Raw genomic sequence first — 20,407 nt, forward strand, 5'->3', positions numbered from 1 at the left:
GGTATTGTCTACACAAGTTTATCCAATTAGTTGTGAAGGGAAGTAACAAGAATGGAATATTGTACATTGTAATCCTGCAGTACCTATGTTGGAGTATATCATCTATCTACCATTTGCCATGAAAAGGAAACATTAGTCAGTGTGTATGAATGTCTATGAACCACATCTAATTATGCCTCCACTGCATGATACCCAAACAAACAAGTAAACAAAGAAAAACTTTTTGGGCAATCCAGTGGCTGTTTCCAGCTTCCTGGGAGCCATGGGTCTCCTGCAGGAGAGACTGGGTGCAACAGATTTATTGATTCTTTAAGTATCCAATTTGAGATCCCATCAGAGCCTGAAACTTTTCTCACATCAAGTGATCCCAAAAGATTGAGCACTTCCCTCTCTTGACATATGTGTTTTCTAAACCCAAACTATTGTTTACCTCTCCTTCCTCTACAAACTGCTCTTCTTTGTGAACAAATTGAAACTTTCATTTATTATTTCTGCTGGAGCTGAACCCTCCTCATATTCATTCCCCATGTCTCAATTTCTCAATGATAAATATGTAACACAGTTTTGGTATAGCTTTCATGGATTTACAATATCCCTTTCAAAAAATATTTCCACCTTTACAGATTTTTGTGTAGTCATTACCTCTTTTGAGTTTCCTTTGTTCTATTGATTCTTTATTCTCCATTCTCCTGAGGCCATGTCACTGGCTTTATTTTTTATCTTGCATATTTTGTTGAACCAGTCTTGTTTTCACTTCCACTAATCCCTGGTACATGTTTGCTCACCTCAAATTATAAATGTAAAGAAAAAATTCTCATTTCATCTTACATTTGATGGTATTTACAAAACCCTTTGAATCTGATTCTTCAAAGAATTTATCCAAGCCTGAGAAACTTGCCTTGCCTGTATGATTCTTTCCTTAGCTCTATTTCCCCACATACCAACAGAAATTCAAGAATTAAATGATCACTTATTCTTGTATGGCAAAGGTACTTAAAAAGCTAATGATGTCTGGTTCTTTGATAAGTAGTAAACCAACCTTGTGGGAGTGTCATCCTCTTACTAAAGACAACTCCTTTACACATTGGGTCATTGTATTCTCTATTGTTATATCTAACAGAGTATAACCCCGGAAATCAGCTTTACCACTTTCTTGCTACTCCTCTCAGTTTTCCAAGGAGGATAGTTGTTCAATACACTGTTTCCTGATATTGATATTTATATTTATTCCAAGCTTTCATCTTGAAGGACCATATCCCACCATGATGTCTTTGTTGTCCAACCCTTTACTTCTAATTTTCAGGTGGATTGTTTCAACCTTGCCCTTACTTAGATTTGCTTCTTCCACCAAAATGTCATTTCTCCCAATTATTATCATCCCACCACTCATTTTATCTTTCTGTCTCTTCTTCAGATGGTATAACTATTATTTCTCAGCAGTAGATCAACATTTCTTTTGTATGATATTAATCCTTTACTACAGGGCTCTCTGACAGGAGACCCATGGCTTCCAGGTAACCATTTGTATACACTTGGCAGTTTCCAATAAGTATATATCAACAGCCACCAGATGGTGTCACAAGTCATTTCAAAGAAGAAATTTTATGTTTTCTGGAGAAAATGAGAGTGGAAGAGTGTAGGGTAAGAGGTGCTCTGTGTCATCTGAATGGTAATTGTATCTCAAGCAAATTGACTGACCAGCCCTATTCAGTGTTAGCACTATTTCAGTGCAGGATGAAGAGGGGGGGGTGATGGCCCTTCATCCATAAGAAGCTGTGATTAAAGAAAAAAGAAATTGGTGTGGAGGGAGGGTGCATACCTTGGCTAACTACCTTCTTTATAAGGGGGAAGAAGCCTTTTGATAAATGAATAGATAAAGATATTAAATTGTACATACATGTACTGAAAGGGCTTTTCCTCCTTATGTAGTGAGGGTAATAGATTCAAAGCATACACCCACCCCCTTTATATATATATTGTGTGTGTGTATCTCTCTCTTGTGGTGTCCTGGTTTGTACTTTTCAAGAATATATTAAATATTTGAAATACTGTTAGGTTGAAAATAGGTTAGGATTGTATTTGAATGGTGGATATATGTGTGTGTATATATATATAAATATATATATATATATATATATATATATGCAGAAGAAATCACTTGAACACGTGATAGTATGCAGACAAACCACTGGGAAAATGAAAGAGATGAGACCGAGCGCTTTCGTCTATTCACCTTGAAAATGTCTGAAGCGCTCGGTCTCATTTCTTTCATTTTCCCAGTGGTTTGTCTGCATATATATATATATATGTATATATATACATATATGAGTATATATATATATATATATATATATATATATATATATATATATATATATATATATAATATACACACAACACGGTGGACACTTAACAAGTTTAATTCTTTCCAGGAAATCACTCATTAACTGATTTACTTGCCAATTAATCTAATTTTCCCATAAGAAATAAGATTTAATGCATATTCTGGATCTTGAAAATATTAATTTCAAGAATATATTCCCATTGAATTTAACCAAGTTCCTTTGCATAATTTAAGTTAAACACAATAATAGATTAACATTTACCTTAAATTAACATAAGATTGAGATGGTTTGGGCACATGGAAAGAATGAGTGAAGAACGATTAGTAAAAGAGGTGTGGAAAGCAGAGGTGGAAGAAATGAACATGAGGGGGTGACCAAGAATGAGATGGATGGATGGGGTAAAAGAGCCATTGGGAAAGAGGGGAATGTCTGTAGAGAAAGGAAGGGAGAAGACAGAAGATAGGGGTGAGTGGAGAATGGTTGTGTATGAATGATGATGTGATGCATGGAAGGGAGTGGGTAGAGGATAGGGGTGAGGGATTAAGTGTGAATGATATTTTGACGCAGCCTGAAGGGATTTCTACCCATCTCTTTTTCTACAAGAAGGAACAGAGAGGGGGTTGCCAATTTAATAAAGCAGCCTTGCTATGGATGTGCTGTGTCTTGCGACACTGCTTTTGACTCAGGCCAGTGGGTGAGATGCAGGGATGACCTGTCATCCACGAGGAGCTAAGATAAGAGGGAGGGATGAATGGACATGGAGTAAAAAAAAAAAAACCTGGGAAGTGGCAAATATATATCAATCAAAGGAATGAATATGTAAAAGTGCACAGAGAGGAAAAAAGAAACTATTAAAAACATAATAGAAAATTGTAAAGAACAACCTAAACTATTCTATAGATATGTGAATGATAAACTAAAAAACAAACAGGAAATGGTGAAACTATGTCATGGAAATATTGAATACACAGAAGATTTAGAAATGGCTGAAGTCATGAACAATCACTTCAAGTCGGTTTTCATCAGAGAAAATGTACAGTATTGGGATGAATTGTGTGTAGTGGAATCCCCACCCCTACTATGAGTGAAAGAATAACACAAAAAGAAACAATGGATCATTTAATGAACCTTGATGTCAGGAAATCACACAGCCCAGACAGAATTGCAAATTGGATACTAAAAGAAAGTAAAGAAGAACCAATGGACAAAATATATAACAAGTTGCTCACTCAAAGAAGGAAAAATTCCAAAGGACTAGAAAAAATGCCAATATTGTACCAATATATAAAAGAGGAAAAAGGAAAATCCAAGTTACAGACTGGTTTCCCTTACTAGCAATGTAGTCAAAATTTGTGAAAAAGTTATTAAGAACAGATGGATAAAACATCTGGAAGAAAATATATTAAATCCGAGACAGTTTGGATTTAGACAGGGAAGATCATGTGCCACAAATTTGATTTGTTTCTACTCAAGACTAATAGATATAATACAAGGGATGGATGGGCTGATGGTGCTTTCCTAGACTTACAAAAAGTCAGAATTGTTACATTTGCAACAAATTTGTTACAATTTATTCTCTCTAGTGAATTTTGTTATGTTTGTTACAGTGGTGTTATAAGTTGTTACTATTTACATTGTTTGATAAACACCACTGAAAGAATGACAAACATAAAATCCTTTCAATATTTACTTAAATGATTTTTGTATTTGGAAATCTGTTATGTTCCAGAAATCTGCTATATACTATCAACTACATGAAATGCCAACCCTGGGTGGGAGCAAGTCACGTGTAGGATACAAGGGACCTAACAGTATTCTTGTGACTTGTTATACAAAGTGTTGCTTGTTAATTGAATAATTTTTTCAATCAAATTTGAGTTTGTTATGCAAATCCCTCATTATTCAAGGTGCTTGTTAAGTAAGGGTCCACTGTGTGTGTGTATAAATATATATATATATATATATATATATATATATATATATATATATATATATATATATATTTATTTGTATGTGTACTTATGTTTAATTCTAAATTGTTTTTCGTGTTCCCTCCAGCCAGAGGGATTTAGTAAAAAGCACCAATAATGAAAACATCATTGAACAATCCATAGGAAAAGATAAGGAAGGTTCACAGTAAGTTAAGTTTAACTAATTATAGAGCGCAGGCATTTTAGAGATGCACATTGATCCCTATTTTAGTTGCTGTGTAGTTTTAGCCTGCATTAATGCATTGACATGTGATATGCAGTCAGTACTTTAGTGGCTTTAGTGGCACCCCCTAAACCAGAGACTTGTAATATTCATTTATAAAACAAATCTCCAATCAGAGGACTTGTGAGCACCCCCCCCCCTTTTTTTTTTTTTCTTTCTTTCTTTCTTTCTTTCTTTTTCTCGTCCTACTCAACCTGATCCTTATCCTCCCTTTTGCTACTTACATATACCAATGGATTTTCCCCCCTTACAATGGAGGCAAACAAAATCAAAGGCATAAATCCACTCCACCCATTTCATCCCCACACATTCTATTCCCATTCACCACCCCTCCCTCCCTATTTTCTTGGCTCCTCCTGGATGACAGGTCATCCCTGCATCCTGCCCACTGCCCTGGGTCAGAAGCAATGCAGCAAGACACAGCTTGTCCATAGCAAGGCCACTTCATTTAATCTGTGACACCTCTTAGCAAGAAAAGAGAAGACTGCAAAAAATCCCTCTGGGCTGTGTCCAAATATCATTCACACATACTCACATACTCCCTCACCCCCATCCCCCATCCCCCACCCACTTCCATGCATCGCAGCATCATCCATACACAACCATTCTCCACTCACCCCTATCTTCTGTTTTCTCCCTTCCTTCCTCAACAAACATTCCCCTCTTTCCAATGCCCCTTTTACCCCATCCATCCATCTAATTCTTGGTCGCCCCCTCATGTTCACTCCTTCCACCTCTGCCTTCCACACCTCTTTTACTAATCTTTCTTCACACATTCTCTCCACACGTCCAAACCATCCCAATACTCTTTCATGAACCCTATCTCCCAACTTCCTTTCCAACCCCACTCTCCCTCAACTCCTCATTTCTCATTCTATCCAACCTAGTAACCACTACCATACTTCTCAGGCATTTTATCTCAAACGTATTTAAACTTTTCCTCTCTTATGTTCCATGTTTCTGCCCCATACAATGCTGTCAAATTAAACGAGTCAAATTAATTGGGCCACCACACCAAAATGGTCTGCTGGCCATTCTCGAAGCAAGAAATTTAATCTAGTTTCAGTACATATGTAAACAGGCAGTAACTATCCTTCTGAAGTTATGTCCCTATTGTCTGGTGAGTGATGGAGGACACACCCTAACATTTCTCCCTCTAACTATTGTGATAGTGTATTAGGGTTATGGATGCCTGACCTGTATGGGTAGAATTCTCACATTAATATCATATAATGTAACATAATATAATCTCATATATTATACCCATAATAACATGTGACTACCTTACATTTATATCTTTATCTATACTTCTTTACACTATTTCATTATATTACAAAGTATCTCAGTGAGGTGGAGGAGTAAGAAATAGAGGAATTGACCTGCATGTATGGGATTCTTGCCTTAATATGGCTACCACTTCCTTCACCAGCCCCAAGCTCTACTCGCTCACCATCTCTTTACTTACACTTGACAATGGCTTCATCCATCTAACCACTTGTATATCTTCACCCATCCTAATTGAGTTACATTGGGTGTTTCTAATTACCTATATTTCCAGTGTTATGGAATTACCCCAACTCTCCCAGTTTCTCCCTTAAAAATGTGGAATTTTTGGTCAATCCTCAGTATAAAGTTCTATTCTCATGGATTCAGACAAATAGATACCCAAGCTTGGAGGCATGCCATCCTTTCCCACTAAAACCTGGAGGGTGTGGTAGGGGTGGGAAAGGTGGTTCCATTGGTATGGGAATGGCATGTACCAGATACGGAGAAATGACAAGGGGAAGGGGGTGTGCCTTACCACCTATGTCGGATTATATCTATAATTGCCTTGATTCCTGATATGTACCTGAACCTATAAATATACATGAACAAATAATAGAACCAGGAATTCCAGCACTACACAGGAATTTTTTTTATTCATTTGTTATTATTTTTTTATTCAATTAAGTAGTCATTTTATGTCCGTTCACACTCCAGCAATTTTCCGGAATGCATACCTTGTACATATGGAGGAACTAATGTATATATAAATGTAAATTGCACTTTAATGATTCTGCTTGTATGTCCCTAATAAAGGCTAACCAATCAATCAGCTTTAGCAGGAAACCCATAGTCCTTAGTTAACTAGCCATGGCCAGTTGTTCAGCCCATAAGTCACTCAGTAGAAAGATCTTATGGAGTTGTTTAAAGTGAATGACTGCAGGAGAGTAATATATTGTGTCTTATGTGTGGTGATTGTATCTTGGGCATTGGGTGTTTATTTTCAAACCAGTTCTGTGTTGGTATTATTGTAATGCCTTGTGATGATCTAAACATATTCATGTTAATGATATGATACTAGTCTTGCATGTCATGGGAATGATTTGCCTTTTGGGTGATGTCTAGGGGTGTGTTGGCAATAAAAAATCAACAAGAAGGACCTCTTATCCAGTATGAACTCACTATTAAATGGCTGCTCAGGTCCAGCTGCTTAAGCCTGTTCAGTAATTATGAATACAGATGCACTACAGAACTTATAACTATTAAGGTTTTTTGCAGTTTTATGTCATCCATGATGAGCTAAGGTGAGAGGTAGGAAAGGGTGGTGGAGGGGAGTGGAATGGGTGGGAGTGGGTATGTGCCTTTGACTTGGCTACCTCTCTTATAAGGGGTAAAAAGTTCTTGGTATATAGATAGATGTCATCCCAAGATGGGGAAAAATTCTACATAGTCAAATATTGAATTTACCATTTTAGAGAGGATGATAGCACAAAACAAACTGTGAGGAGTAGAAAGCCAAAGAAAATAAGTGAATCAGAAGATACCAAACCTACAAAACCAGCTGCTGCAATGAAGACTGGAGAAAAATTGATTGAAGCTGAGAAATCTGAAACTGGGAGGGTAAGTGGTATACCAACTCCTTCAGCATCCAGTGAGTGTTTGTAGCATAGATATGACTGTAAGGTTTTTACCCAATCTAGGATGTATTCTTTTCTGATCAATTTTATCTCTTTCAGGTGAAGTTTGATGTGTACTTTTATTATATGCGTGCTATTGGAATCGTAGCTTCATTGTTGACCATATTTTTCTATGTGGCTTCACAAGCATGTACTGTGGGGTCAAACATTTGGCTCTCTGAGTGGTCTGAAGCCAATAACACTGATGATCCAAGTAAACGAGATATGTTCCTTGGAGTTTATGGGGCTCTAGGAATTGGTCAAGGTATGTTTTCATTTCATTTTGTTTATTTATGTATTTATTGATTTATGTATTTATATGATTTCTCATAGGATGAACATAGAGAAAGCAAGATCACTAGTCTCAGCACTCTGGCGGACACTTGGAATTTAAGGAAAGCAGAAAGGAGAAATTTGAATGTGTTTAAGATAAAGTTTTTGAGAATTATGGTGGGAGTTATGAGGATGGGTAGAATGAGAAAGGATGTGAGGAGAACAGGAGTGGAAAAGGAGCTGGACAATGGGGCCGATGAAAGAATATTAGGACAGCTTGGGCACATGGAAAGAATGAGTGAGGAAAGATTAGAAAAAAAGAGTGTGGAAGGCAGAGGTGGGTGGAATGAACTTGAGGGAAAAACCTAGAATGAGATGAATGGATTGGTTGAAGGAGGCCTTGAAATAAAGGTGAATGTTTGTTGAGCAGGGAGAGAGAAGGCAAGAGATAGGTATAAGAATGGTTGTGAATGGACAATGAATTGGTACAACCAGAAGGAATTTCTCCTCATTTCAATTTTTGTATAAGGAGACGAGGAGGGATAGTTGCCAAGTAAATGAAGCAATGGGACACTGCTGTGAATGTACTGTGTCTTGCTGCATTGCTCCTCACCTGGGAAGGGGTCAGGAGATAGGGATGGCCCTTAATGCATGAGGAACTAAGATGAAAGGGAAACAGATGGGAGTGGGATGGGTGGGGGTGGATACATGCCTCCCTTATAAGGTGGAAGGAGCCTTTAATATAGATATAGATAATTTATACGTATTTAGTTTTTCATTTATTTATTATTATTATTATTATTTTTTTCATTAATTTTATTATGTTAAATTAGAGTTTATTATTTTTATCTATTTATTTTCTTTTTTTTTTTAACTTGTTAGTAAGATTTATTTGGGAATGGATGCTAAGGAAATTGTATGAAGGAATGATTGTACTGACAGTACTGTATGGGTCAGAAACATATAACATAAGAGAGGCAGAGGATAGGGTCACTAGGCTAGATAGGATAAGAAACGAGGAGATGAGGAGGAGAACAGTGGTGGAAAGGGAGTTGGGAGATAGGATTGATGAAAGAGTATTGTGATGGTTTGGACACATGGGAAGAATGAGTGAAGAAAGATTAGTGAAATAGTGGAGAAGGCAGAGGTAGGAGTGAACATGAGGGGGTGACCAAGGGTGAGATGGATGGATGAGGTAAAAGGGGCATTGGGAAAGAGGGGAATGTCTGTTGAGGAAGGACAGGAGAAGATAGAAGATAAGGGTGAGTTGAAAATGGTTGTGTATGGATGATGGTGTGATCCATGAAAGAGAGTGGATGGGAGATGGGGGTTGAGGTAGTATGTGTAAAAAATAAATAGACGCAGGCCAAAAGGATTTCGCCCAGTCTTCTCCATTTCTACATGAGGGGACGGAGAAAGGGGGTGGCCAATTTAATGAAGCAGCCTTGCTGTGGATGTGCTGCATCTTACAACACTGCTTCTGACCAAGTGCAGTGGGCAAGATGCAGGGATGACCCGTCATCCAGGAGGAACCAAGATAAGAGGGAGGGAGGGGGGTGGATGGGAGTGGAGTATGTGGGGATGGGATGGGTGGGAGTGGATTTTATGCCTTTGTTTTTTGGCTACCTTCTTTGTAAGGGGGAAAAAGTCTTTGGTATATGTATGTATGTAGTATGATTCGTACAAGTTTTGTGATATACAGTAACTATCATATATTTATCCATCTTATAATTCATGATTTGATTTGGAAATTTATATTAAGTTAGAGGAAATATGATAGGGAAAGTTTATATTCTTAAAATCTAGTTGTGAATAAAACCTTTTACATATGTTTTGGATATATAGCTAGATGTATTAAAGAACTCATAGGTATTAGTATTTCATTAACAATAACCAGAACTTTTATCCCTGTCACAGTATTGCACTGAAGAGGTGGAATTGCAGGGCTGGTAAAGGAGAGATTTATGGACAGTAAAGAGGAGGAATAGCAGAAGTCAAATGTGATCGGTATTGTTTTTTGGATGGAGATTAGTCTGCATTTGTAAAAGAGTATTGTGTGACTTTGGTCCACAGGGATGTCACTAAAGTCCTGAAAATATTGATTGTATAAAACTTAGAGGCAACCCTGCTGTGGATGTACTGTGTCTTGCTGTGTTGCTTCTGACTTGGGCATTGTGCAGGAGACAGGGATGATCCTTCATCCATGAGGAGTGAAGATGAAAGAGAAACAATGGATGATAAATGGAAGTGGAATGGGTAGGAGTGGGCGCATTCCTTGGCTGACTACCTCCCTTATAAGGTATCCCTTGGTATATAGATATAAGATATATAGGCCCTTGGTATATAGATAGATAAAACTTAGTACTATATGAGGAAAGAATTCATAGTAATCTATTGCCAAACCATATACACTTTTTTTTTTCCATTTGAGAATCATGAATTGACTGCTGACCCAAAGAAATATATCTATATACCAAAGGGTTTTCCACCTTACAAGGGAGATAGCAAAGTCAAAAAGTAAGTACCCACTCCCACCCATTCCACTCCCACCCATTCCACTCCCACCCACTCCACTCCCACCCACTCCACTCCCACCCACTCCACTCCCACCCACTCCACTCCCACCCACTCCACTCCCACCCACTCCACTCCCACCCACTCCACTCCTTTCCACCACCCTTACCTCCCTCTCATCTTAGCTCCTCATGGATGATGGATCATCCCTGTATCCCACCCACTGCCCTGGATCAGAAGGAAGGCACAGCACATCCAGAGCAAGGTCACTTCACTTAATTGGTGACCCTGCTCTCCATCCCCTCATCATATCATCATACCCAGAGAAAAACTAATAATAATTGTTGACTTTGGTTAGTAGTTTTAGAGGGATCAATCTGTTTAGTGTAGTTGGAAAAGCAAATAAGAGCATTAATTGAAACAATTAGGAGGGGAACAAGGAGTATTAGGGGAAAAAAAGTGTGAATTTTTGTAACATGGCAGATGTGCAAGAAGTTTTTGGCAAAAGGTAAGTATATTTTCAGGGATTCTATGGATCTGGAGAAGGCTTATGACAGGGTTAGTAGGGGGGTATTGTGGGAGGTGCTGCAGATATATGACATAATGGGAAACTTGTCAAGGGCAGTCAAAAATTTTCATGTAAGTAGTAGATATTGTGAGGAGATAAGTAAGGAGATTTGCCATGTAAATGAAGAACTGGAGGTAAATCATATTGTATGTTCATGCACATATATAATGATATCTAATATTATACACATAAGTCAAAAATAGTGTATTACAAATATTGTGTTTGTATTTCAGCACTTTGTACATTGTTAGCCTCATTTATTGTAACACGTGGGACTGTAATCGCTTCAAAAATACTGCACAAAGGATTACTTGCAAATGTTCTCAAAAGTCCAATGTCATTCTTTGACACAACACCAACTGGTCGGTTAGTGAATCGATTTGCAAAAGATATTGATATAGTTGATTTACTACTACCCATGAACCTCAGAAGCTGGATCTTGTGTTTCATTTCGGTAAGGCATCGGTATATAAAGGGAGGTCTCTGTGTGGAGGATTTTGTCCAGTGTCACTGAGATATAGTAATTGTGAACAGAAGTGAAGATTGCTATTGTTGAAAATACGTTTTGATTATACTATATTGAAGTTCATGTATGTGGGAATGTATTTTTATATGTATGAATAATCTGTGATGAAATAATTATTTGTTTTTGATTATGTATTTTCTTGTGTGAAATTTGTGGGTACTGTAACATCATTAATTTGAAAAATTGTCTATATATCATCTTCATACCAAGGAAATTAGCCCCACCTGTTGTCTTACGTTCTAGGGTTAAGGAAACACTTGGAGTTAGAAATGCTGTAGGTGTGAGAAGAAAGGGAAAAAAAAAATGTGTATATACATATATGTGTGTATATATATGTGTGTGTGTACATATATATATATATACATGTATATATATATATATATATATATATATATATATATATGCAAAAAGATCACAACACCACGTGATCCAAAAGATTGCTGATAACCGTTTTTTCCCTGTGGTTATCAGCAATATATATATATATATATATATATATATATATATATATGTACAACACTGAATGGGTTCCAGTGATTAGAGATACATTTTTATCAACCACAATGCACTTTAATTCTAAGCCATATAGGCGCATGCAGAAATTGTAACGTGGTACCCCCGAGGACTCGAACCTATGCGCCGAGAACGTTACCAGTGCCGAGTGACTTAGACCAATACACACACACACACACACACACTTTCAACTAACGGACGGCTTGAAGAACGCTCTGAAGAAAAGTGCTGATTGTGGATACCACCTCAAAGTGAAGTGCCTTTTTGTATTTGCAGGGGGGGGGAAATTGCTCGTGAGGTAGTGGGAAAGTAAGGAAAGAGGAGAGGGGGAGGGATTGCTGGGGAAATGGAAGGTAATGAGGAGGTGGAGGAAATGGCCCTGACGGGCCGCCGTAAGGTAGACAAACGACCCCAAGACGAGTTGGATGATAACATGTCTAATAGGAATGTGAAGATTAGAGGTATAGATAGGAGCAATATAGCAGAAAGTGATGAGAATATTTTCAAGGGATTTAAAGAGAGTGGGGGGGACACAAACCCCCCCCGACTGACAAGACTAGAGAAGAAGGTTGATAAGGTGATCGAGGACTTGGAGAGTAGGTTAGGTCATATGAACACCATTTTAAAAAGGGTTGAAAGATTGGAAGAACTGGAAAAGGCGAATAAAAACTTAACTGATGAAATAGAAGAACTAAAAAGACAGTTAAGAGAGGTAAAGGGGGAGAATGAAGAATTGAAGAAGAATAGTAAAGAAAACAGAGAAACAATAGCTAAAGAAAGTAAAAATTGGAAGCAAACCCAAGAAGGAAATAAGATTTCATTCACTGACATAGTCAAACAGCAATTGAAAGAACATACTGAAGACTCAGTTATTAAAGTGATGAGACAAAAAAGGAGAATATAGTAAGGGATTTAGCAGACAAGAAGAAATGTATAATTATATTAGGAATGGAAGAGAAACACAACACAGATAGAACCACAAGAATCAAAGAGGAAAATGAAAAAGTAAGCCAATTACTAGAATCAGTTCAGGAAGATGAACCAGGAATTATGAAACAAATCAAAGAGAAATTTAGACTCGGAAAGTATAGCACAGACAAGACCAGACCAATTAAGATTAAATTCAAGTCACAAACAACGGCAGAGAATATCTTATCCAAAACAGGGAAACTAGCAACAAGTGAACAACACAAAAAGATATGGATAAAAAGAGAAATGAATAAAGAGGAAAGAGAGGAAGAAAAGCAGAAAAGACTGGAAGCTAAGACAAAAAACGAGAACAGAACGGAGTCAGAGAAAGAGAGATTCTATTGGAGAGTAGTGAACATGAAACTAAGGAAGTTCGACATACAAAAGAAAAACATAAGGGAAACAGAGAACACAATGGAAGTGGCAGAAAACTAAGAGTGTCGTACACAAATATAGATGGATTAATAACAGGATTGAATGAGCTGAATGATTATTTGAAAGAAAAAGAACCGGACATAATGGGAATTGTAGAAACAAAATTAAAAGGCCCACTACCACCCAACAGTGTAGGACATGATGCATACAATTATTGGATTAGAAACAGAGAGAAAAAGCAAGGGGGTGGAGTTATGTTCCTGACTAAGAAGGATATAAACGTGAAAGGTGTCATATATGGAAAGAATACAGTAGAGATGATTATGATAGAAGTGGAAGACAGAGATAAGAAGAGCAGAAAATTTGTGATCAATTATGTGCCTCCGAAAACAGCCTCATGGGAGGAGAGTGAATATAAAAGTATGCTAGAGGACACAAAGATAGCATTAACTAAAATAATGGAAGACGGAGGAAGAATAGTTATGATGGGCGACTTTAATTGCAAAGAAATCTGCTGGGAAGAAATGACAGTAAAGAGTGGTGATGACTCATGGGGAAATGCTCTACTTGAGATGATTACTGACCATTCAATGACACAATGGATACAAGAGAACACTAGGTATAGAAATGAAGAAGAACCATCGAGGCTAGACTTAATAATTACATCTGAACCTAGAATAGTGGACAAGATTGAATATAAAACACCAATAGGTAAAAGTGACCACATATTGATTGAACTGGAACTTAATGAAGAAAAATATATGAAAAGAAATGAACAATATAGAAAAGGAAGAATGATGTATGAAAAAACAAACTTTGATAAAATAAGAGAATTCTTCCAACAAGAAAACTGGGAAGAAATATACAAAGAAGAAACATCAGTGGAAGAGAAATGGAATATTTTGACAAAAATTTACAAAACAGGAGTGGAAAAGTATGTCCCAAGACAAAAACAAGAAAAAGAATATGTAAAATGCTGGTACAACAAAAGTTGTAGGGAGTTAAAAGACAAAAGAGACAAAGCCTGGACCAGATGGAAAAAAGACAGAAGACCTGAAAAATGGAAAATATATACTGGTTATAGAAATGAATATGTACAAAAGTGCAGAGAGAAAAAAAGAAAATATGAAAAAGATGTTATAGAAAAGTGTAAAGATCAACCAAAACTATTCTACAGATTTGTAAACAATAAACTGAAAAACAAACAAGACTTGGAGAAATTGAGACAAGGAGGAGTTGAATACACTGAGGAAATGGAAATGGCAGAAATTATGAACAAACATTTTAAATCAGTGTTTACAAGGGAAAATATACAACCTGAAGAGATTGAGTGGAAAGAAAAAGTCCCCCCTATGGAAGAAATAGAAGTAACAAAGAATGAAATATTGACACACTTGGGTAATTTTGATGTCAGAAAATCGCATGGGCCAGATGAAATAGCAAACTGGATTCTGAAAGAATGCAGGAATGAACTGGCAGACAAAATACATAGCATAATAAGCAGTTCCTTAAAAGAAGGAAAAGTTCCAGAAGATTGGAAAAAAGCAAATATAGTACCTATATATAAAGGAGGAAATAAAGAAGAACCTACCAACTATAGACCAGTCTCTCTAACAAGTACAATAGCAAAAATTTGTGAAAGAATTATCAAAAGTAGATGGGTAAAATACTTGGAAAAAAACAACGTACTAAATCCAAGGCAATTTGGATTCAGACAAGGACGGTCATGCGTCACCAATTTAATATGTTTCTATTCAAGGCTAATAGATATAATACAAGAAAGAGATGGATGGGCTGATTGTGCATTTCTAGACCTAAAAAAAGCTTTTGACAAAGTACCACATAAGAAGTTGCTTAAGAAATTAGAATATGAAGGAGGAATACAAGGTAAATTGCTAAATTGGATGGAAGACTTTTTGCAAGAAAGAAAAATGAGAGTAGTGATAAGAGATCAGCACTCAAAATGGAATGAAGTAATAAGCGGTGTCCCGCAGGGAACAGTTCTGGCCCCAATAATGTTTGCTATATATATTAATGATATGGATGAAGGAATTGAAAGCTATATGAGCTTCTTTGCAGATGATGCAAAACTACTGAAAAGAGTGAAAACTGAAGAAGATTGTGAATCACTACAGAGGGATCTAAATAAAGTACAAGAATGGAGTAGGAAGTGGGAGATGGAGTTCAATACAAAAAAGTGTAGTATAATGGAATTTGGAAAAAGCAAAAATAGAATAACAGGATCATATAATTTGGGAGAAGAAGGAATAAAAAAAGTAGAAAATGAGAAGGACCTGGGAGTCATTGTTATGAATAATATGTCACCTGAGAAACATATAAATAAGATTTTTGGAGAAACTTATAATTTAATAAGAACAATCAAAGTGGCATTTACATACCTGGATGAAGAAATGGTGAGGAAAATCCTAATCACCCTGATAAGACCAAGATTAGAATATGCAGCAACGATATGGTCACCAAGTACAAAAAAATGTATAAAAAAACTTGAAAGAATACAAAGAGCAATCACAAAACTGGCACCAACACTCTCAAAACTATCATATGAAGAGAGGCTACAAAAACTTAAACTACAGACACTAGAGCAAAGAAGAGAGAGAGGAGATTTGATAGCTATTTACAGAATCATGAAAGGCATAGAAATTACTGATAGAGAGAATCTGATAAAATGGGATGACAGAAATACAAGAGGACACGGAAAGAAAATAAAAAAAGACAGCTATAGAAGAGATTTGAAAAAGAACAGCTTTCCTCACAGAGTAATAGACAGTTGGAACAAGTTAGATGAGAAAGTGGTGTGTGCAAAAACAATACATGAATTTAAAAATAGTTTAGATAAAATGAGATATGAAGACGGGACCCCACGAGCATAGCTCCCCTTCCCGTAAAATACAACTAGGTAAATACAACTAGGTAAATACACTTGGTGTTCGGGATTAATTTTATAATTTTTTTTATCTTATGTCATTTCCCCCTTAAAATGACATAAGTAAGGGGGAAAAAGCCTTGGTATATGTATGTTATGTCATTTCAGAAACATTTAAAGGATTTAATAGTGGTAAAGTACAATGGATAGCTGATTATGTGTACTATTGGTAGGTGTAAGAGCTAGAGAGCATGGACGACAAAAATGTGCATGGCAAAATGGCCCATATTCGTTTCAGTGGTTGATGGGCCATGAGACAGATTATGGTAAATAGTTTGAGTTGTGAGAATAGTCATATGAGGTCACTTGCTCCCATTACATCCATTGCCTGACTGTAGTCAAAGTGACCTAATTTGAGCTATTAGGCATGGCCAGGGGAATCCCCCAATTTTTACACATCTAGTGATGACCTGCGCATTGTGATCTGTCTCACTGTTAGTCTGTATGTTATCTATTCATGGAATATATATATATATATATATATATATATATATATATATATATATATATATATATATATATATATATATATATATATATATATTCATGATATGACTGCATGGTGTTATGAATGGTCTGGGATTTGAGGGAAAGTCAGTGACTTTGTAAACTTTTCATATCATTTGGCAACATGGCTTATGTGACATTGCTGCCTGAGGGTGGTTGACCACAGATGAGTCAAGTAAAGAAGAAATGGTAAAAGGTGCAGATGGACAAATCTTAATGGAAGAGGAGGTGGAAACAGGAAGATGGGCAGAGTATTTTAGAAAGCTGTTGAATGTGGAGGAGGATAGGGAGGGTTTGGTAGTAGTAATGGGAGGTGCTAAGAAAATGACCTTTGATTGGAGAGGAAAATGGAGAAGAAATAAGAAAAGGTGAGGTGCCTGGTAATGTGCCTGGGTTAGATGGGTGTCATACAGAGTGTCTGAAGAAAGTAGGTATAGTAAGATTGAACTGGCTAGTGAGGTTGTTTAATGTGTGTTTAAGGGAGGGTAGTGTGCCAGAGGACTTGAATGCTTGTATAGTTCCATTTTACAAGGGAAAAGGGGACAATTGTTAAAATAGTAGTTTCAGAGGAATTAATTTGTTGAGTTTAATTGGGAAGGTTTATGGGAGGGTTTTAATTGGGAGGATTAGGAGAATAACAGAGGTAGTAATTGGTGTGGAACAGTGTGAGTTTAGGAAAGGTAAGGGTTGCATGGATCAAATATTTGTGGTTAGGCAGATATGAGAAAGGCATATGACAGGGTAGACAGGAAGGCACAGTTGGAGGTATTGTAGATATACGAGATTGGGGGAAAGCTGTTAAGGCCAGTCAAGAGTTTTTATGAGAGCAGTAGAGCCTGAGATAGAATTGGAAATGGAGAGAGCTAGTATTTTCAGGTAAAGATGGGGCTGTGTCAGGGATGTATACATGGATGTGATGGTGTGGGAGGTAAATGGAAGGATATATGTATATACATATTATATATGTGTGTCTGTCTGTGTGTGTGTGTGTGTATTGATTTATTCATTTACAGTGTTTGTAGTTGTACACCACAGGAGAAATATACTATGAATGCCCCATATCTTACCTTGCAGCATGTTGCTACATAGATGTGATGGTTATAAATGAGACCCTTCTTAGATCCATGCTAACTTCTAGTAATCACAGATCCCACACCTTGGAATTCAAAATGCCAACTATATTAATGCATGGGTGCCAGCTGGGTCTCAAAATTCAACTGCTGGTCTCATTACCTATCTCGGGCAGCTCCAGTCAAAACTGTTGACCTATCATTTATGTACATGGTTGCCAGCAGTTATACAACATGATGCATTTTTATAGTGTTGAGTGAAGGTCTATATAAGTAAATGTGTGTGGATGTGTTCGATGGTCAGCCATGCACATATACATATTTTCATTGGAATATAGTGGGTTGGTTTGTAGTTAGCGACATAGGGCATCTAGCGTGACCATTTTTCTATCATGAAATTTGTGCCTGACAGAATTATTTCCCTGTGCATATACATGTGATGGTGTGACCATCTTGTGGGGGTTGTGCTAGGTGTGATGCAACCCATGTATTCCTTGCATGGATATATGCACTCCGGACACTCTCCTGGTACACACATTTTTTTAATGGATGTAGGATGTTCTGGAATATAGCCTCATACAAACAGAAATGAAGGATAAAGTGCTGTATTGGAGTCAGGTTACATGTGAGGTACTGCAGGGCTTGGTACTGGCACCTGTAGTGTTGCTATATACATAAGTGATATGATGGATGGAATAAGCAGTTATAACTTTATGATGACAACAAGGTCATGAAAAGAGTGATTAATGAAGTGGATAATAAACTGCTACTGGAAGATGTAGATGAGGTTTATAAATTGAGCTAGGATCGGTAGATGAAATTTAATGCAAAAAAGTGTCTTTGTGATCTTTTTTTGGCAGGATATGAATAGGGCCAACCTTGGCTGGCCTATTCCTTTATAAGGGGTAAGAGGCCTTTTGGTATATGTATGCATGTCTAGGGACTTTGTCAGAAGCTTTATTTATGGCTGTATCTACCTTTACTCTCCTATTTGATGGCACTTTTGTTCAAACCCTCCAGTACTTGTTGAGTGATGTTTGTGAGTGGTATGCTGATGGAATGGCCCTCTTTGCATCTATGTTGATTTGGGGGGTCTGTAATTGTTGTTTGATTCATTACCAGTTCAGTCCTTCCATTAGTTTGGATATGGTGAAGAGGAGGTTGATAGGTTTATAAGATGCTAGGTTTTCAAGTAGTTTGTTTGGTTTCAGGATGGGAATTACATGTGTTCGTTTTCAGATTGTTAGGATTCTGTTTAGCACCCAGGGTTAGATGAAGTTATTTGTCAGAGCCTGTAAGTGATGAAATTGGTATGTATTTACTTAGTTGTATCATAAGGGTAGGGGAGCTATGCTCATGGTGACTCGTTTTGGTATCTTGCAAGATCAAGTTTGGTCTTAAATTCTTGTATTGTGTTTGGACACACTATTTCTTCATCCAGTTTGTTCCATATATCTATCACTCTGTGTGAAAAGCTGTTCTTTTTCGGGTCTCTTCTGTAGTTATCCTTTTTGAGTTTCATTGCATATCCTCTTGTTTTTCCTCTGTCCCACCTTAATAAGTCATCTCTATCAAGGCATTTTTTTTCCTTTCATAATTCTGTAGATGGTTAGTAGGTCCCCTCATTCTCTTCTTTGTTCCAGGGTTGACAATTCCAGTTCACCAATCTTTGTTCATATGTCAAGTTTGAAAGTGTTGGGACCATCTTTGTCATTCCTTTTTGTATTCTTTCTAATTTTCTTATATTCTTTTTTTCACTGGGTGACCATATCAGAGCGGCATATTCCAGTTTTGGCCTTACCAGTGTTTGTAATATTTTCTTGATCATTTCCTTATCCAGATATTTAAAGACCACCTTTATTGATCTCAACAAATTGTATGTTTCTCCAACTATTTTATTTATATGTTTATCTGGGAACATGTCTTTGGTGATGAGTGGAGAGGGAAACAAGGGTGGTGGATAGTAGTGGAATGGGTATTTACCTAGTTGTATTTTACGGGACTAGAGCTATGCTCGTTTTGACCCGTTTGTGTATCTCTCCACGTCCAGTTTGCTTTTGAATTCGTGTATAGTTCTGGCATTAACTGTTTCACTGTTCAGTTTGTTCCAGGGAAACTGTTCTTTTTCAGATATCCTCTGGGTACATGCCTTTAGAGTTCTACCTCCCATATAAGGGAGGAAAAGCCCTTGGTATACAGATATTTTTGTACAAGAGATGACATTCTATTATAATTGAAAAATTATTTCATCATCCCCCTTTCCACAGCTGCATTCATCCTAGGAGGATCATTTTCACTTTCATTTGGTGCACTTACTGCTGGAGCAACTCTCCATAATGACCTAGTGGAAAATGTGATGCATCTACCAATGGCATTCTTTGACACAAACCCAGTGGGGCGAATTCTTAATAGATTTGCCAAAGATATTGATACACTTGACAATGGGTTGCCATGGATTCTTCGATCGTGGCTTATGTGTTTTTTTACGGTATGTCTGGGGATTTGAGCACTAGCTTGAGCACTAAGCACGGTAATTGTATTTTAGTTTCATTGCACTGCATGTTGCAGAGTTTTAGTATTTTCCATAAGTACAGTCATATCCTATCGATATCTCGTTTCATTGTATGAATGGAAATGCTGTACTATGGAA

General features: G+C 37.1%; 1 protein-coding gene across 5 annotated transcripts in view; it reads left to right on the forward strand.

The window, feature by feature from the left end:
- MRP (Multidrug-Resistance like Protein 1) overlaps positions 1–20,407 on the forward strand; it is a 160,893-nt gene that overhangs the window by 93,649 nt on the left and 46,837 nt on the right. For 2 of the 5 annotated variants that reach the window (XM_076208602.1, XM_076208600.1), the window contains exons 20-23: positions 4,404–4,481; positions 7,298–7,442; positions 7,559–7,763; positions 20,025–20,245. In XM_076208602.1, the coding sequence (XP_076064717.1) occupies positions 4,404–4,481; positions 7,298–7,442; positions 7,559–7,763; positions 20,025–20,245 (649 nt within the window). Of the gene's footprint in view, positions 1–4,403; positions 4,482–7,297; positions 7,443–7,558; positions 7,764–11,086; positions 11,308–20,024; positions 20,246–20,407 lie in introns of all 5 variants that reach the window. The other 3 variants (XM_076208599.1, XM_076208598.1, XM_076208601.1) reach the window with 2 other exon arrangements.

The sequence above is a fragment of the Oratosquilla oratoria genome, chromosome 25 (assembly GCF_046742065.1).
Source record: "Oratosquilla oratoria isolate Oo_2021 chromosome 25, ASM4674206v1, whole genome shotgun sequence".
NCBI classification, from domain to species: Eukaryota; Metazoa; Arthropoda; class Malacostraca; order Stomatopoda; family Squillidae; genus Oratosquilla; species Oratosquilla oratoria.